Source organism: Sphaeramia orbicularis, chromosome 12 (assembly GCF_902148855.1).
Source record: "Sphaeramia orbicularis chromosome 12, fSphaOr1.1, whole genome shotgun sequence".
Classification (NCBI taxonomy): Eukaryota; Metazoa; Chordata; class Actinopteri; order Kurtiformes; family Apogonidae; genus Sphaeramia; species Sphaeramia orbicularis.
The window spans coordinates 33,066,112-33,068,647 of NC_043968.1; the positions used below are offsets into that span (position 1 = coordinate 33,066,112).

Genomic DNA, 2,536 nt, shown 5'->3' on the forward strand with positions numbered 1-2,536 from the left:
TCAGTGGTTGTGTTCATTCAGATACCAAGGGGACTTTCAAAACAATAAAATGCAGCTAACAGAAGAAATGAAAAATACTAATCCTGCCACAAATCAGCAGAGTACATCTTGTGAGACAGACATTTGACAAGTCCACCAGCTGGCAAGTTAAGTTAAGAACCAAATGGTAAACTGACACATAAACCAAAGAAATTAGCACGGTAGAAGCCAAAGAGAGACTTTTCATTAAGAGATAAAGAAACCAAGGCAAAAACATTGGTTCCTGTTTTATGTAAAGCATTCAGAAAAACATTGTCTTAATTTTTGTCCATATCTACTATGTGTATCAAGCATGTTAAAAAAAAAACAAAAAAAAAACATGTGTCTGTTTTTATATCCTTCTACCACCGACTAGGGAAGAGCTGTCAGGGACATATCACAGAGCCACAAAAAACACAGTATGAATGAATGCATTAGTGATGGCTGAAAACCATTTAGCTCCTTCAGTTTCAAAATCCAAAAATTCTGCTTGTTGGCTGACTGCCACAACAACATGGCGCACTACACTTTATTAAACTGTATGAAAAATACCTGTTCTTTAAAGCTGGCAAGCCCTTCCTGTACAACCACACAGTCCTACAAGGATGTCTGATCAAGCCAAACAAATTACAAAATACATTTCCTTAAGAGTAAACTCTCCTCACTTAGTTATACTGATGGGTTTTTTCTCTGTCAGAAGCCACGTACACACTATGCTGTGACCCCTTGTACCATTTCATTTATTGACAGTCAAAGTGTATATAAATATCGTGCAGGAATTACACTGTCATAACATCCTTTGATTCATTGTGTAGGCTTGATGTATTCTGAGTCCTAATTATATTGATGATGACAAGTGGTTTTTACTAAGACCTTGTGTCACTCATTAACCCTTTGTTATGGGAGTTAAACCTCCTTTACACAGAGGTGGCGACCGTTGAGAGATCGTTGAGTGGTGAAAAAATGGCCAGGTCTCTCAACGATCTTTCAATGAGTGCCTTGTGATCACTAAGATCTCTCAGTGATCTCGCAATGATCTTCCAGAGATCTCCACAGTGGCCATGGTCTCCCAAAGTTTTGATTCAGTCTAAAACAATCTCTCAATGATCACCAAGGGAAGCGATCTCTCAATGAACACTCAAGGCATGCTCAAGGAGCCCTCAACGATTTCACTGATCTCCCAATGATCTCACAACAATCTTTCAATCAACACCAAATTTTTCCACCCCGAAGGTAGAGATGGTTGAGAGATCAATGAGGGAATGGGTACAACTATCTTGATGACCCCCCTTGCCTGATTGGACTGACTAGACAGTTTAAAGTAGGGGGCCAAAGACACAACAAGCACACAAGGATCTCCCAAACATTTACACAGAAACTGCTTTTTTTTTTTAGGCTGAGGAGATCATTTAGAGATTGGGCCAGTTTTTGATTGCTCAGTAGTCACCCAGCGATCTCCGTGGTGTGTAAAGGGGCCCTTAATAACATTAAATCTGCAGGAGGGATGCTGGAAAGAGCTGGTCATATCTCCAAGCTTTTTCATGAAGTAGATATACAGTAGTGACTTTGAAACCTCCAAAAAGTGGCTTTGATAGCAATATGTATTGTGGTTCTGTTGAGATGAAAGTGCATCTTTTATTGTAGCTAAACTGTCCAAATTCTATGAAGACTATGCTTAGTAATACTGGCCTGCTGGTTAACATCCATCACTACTTTATTCATAGCGTGATGGAAGTACTTTTGATTCACCCCATGCTTCACACTGAACAAAGCTTTGGCTAATTCCTTGTAGGTCCTGGGAGTACAGGTCAGTCCTGTGTAGCACTGACAAGTAAACCTCCTGCTCAGAGCCTTTAGATCAGTCAAGGTAGGTCTCCCTAGAACGAGGTAACGCCTCTGAATACGCGCAACCCTGAAATTCTCAGGGTTTAGGTGAAGATAGTAATTGGAGTTGTAGTTTTTTCGAACACAGCGGCCGTTGCCCTGACAGAGGAAGTTGCTGCAGAGCTGAGCAGCTGCGGTGACATTGGTGATGTAAGGGTTTAGAGTGGACGAGAGATAGGACGAGAGGGCATCACAAGAGACCTGAGGAAAGAACAAGAAAAGTACATTTACTGAAACACAGAGACAAAGGACTGTGCAAAAGTCTTGGGCAGGCTTTCTTTTTAACCCTTTCATGGACAGTGGTCACTACAGTGGACAGCTACTTAACAGCTGTTCTATTCATGGATTTTGTTATTTTAGTTCTATATCTGCCAACACAGTGGACGCTCATGCATCATCCCATACATTGCAGTTCATACAATTACTGCAACTTTGCTGTTCTTCATAAATTTGATCTGCACTAACATGTTTGAGTGTAAATCAGTTGCTTGTTGTTATTAGACTGTAATTAATAGGTTTTTTTTTTAAACATAATGATGACAAAAGTAGTACTGGGTTTTTATGGTTTAAACAAAAAGCTTTCTTTTTTTGCATATTAGCTCCATGGAGTGAGTAATGACCAGTATTAGAGTAT

At 39.9% G+C, this 2,536-nt stretch overlaps 1 protein-coding gene across 1 annotated transcript in view; it reads right to left on the reverse strand.

The window, feature by feature from the left end:
- Positions 1–380: 380 nt before the first annotated feature.
- LOC115429077 (hyaluronidase PH-20-like) overlaps positions 381–2,536 on the reverse strand; it is a 9,581-nt gene continuing 7,425 nt past the window's right edge. The window contains exons 8-9 of the mRNA XM_030148326.1: positions 1,768–2,103; positions 381–401 (exon numbers count right to left, since the gene is read on the reverse strand). Coding sequence (XP_030004186.1) covers positions 381–401; positions 1,768–2,103 — 357 coding nt within the window. The remainder of the gene's footprint in view (positions 402–1,767; positions 2,104–2,536) is intronic.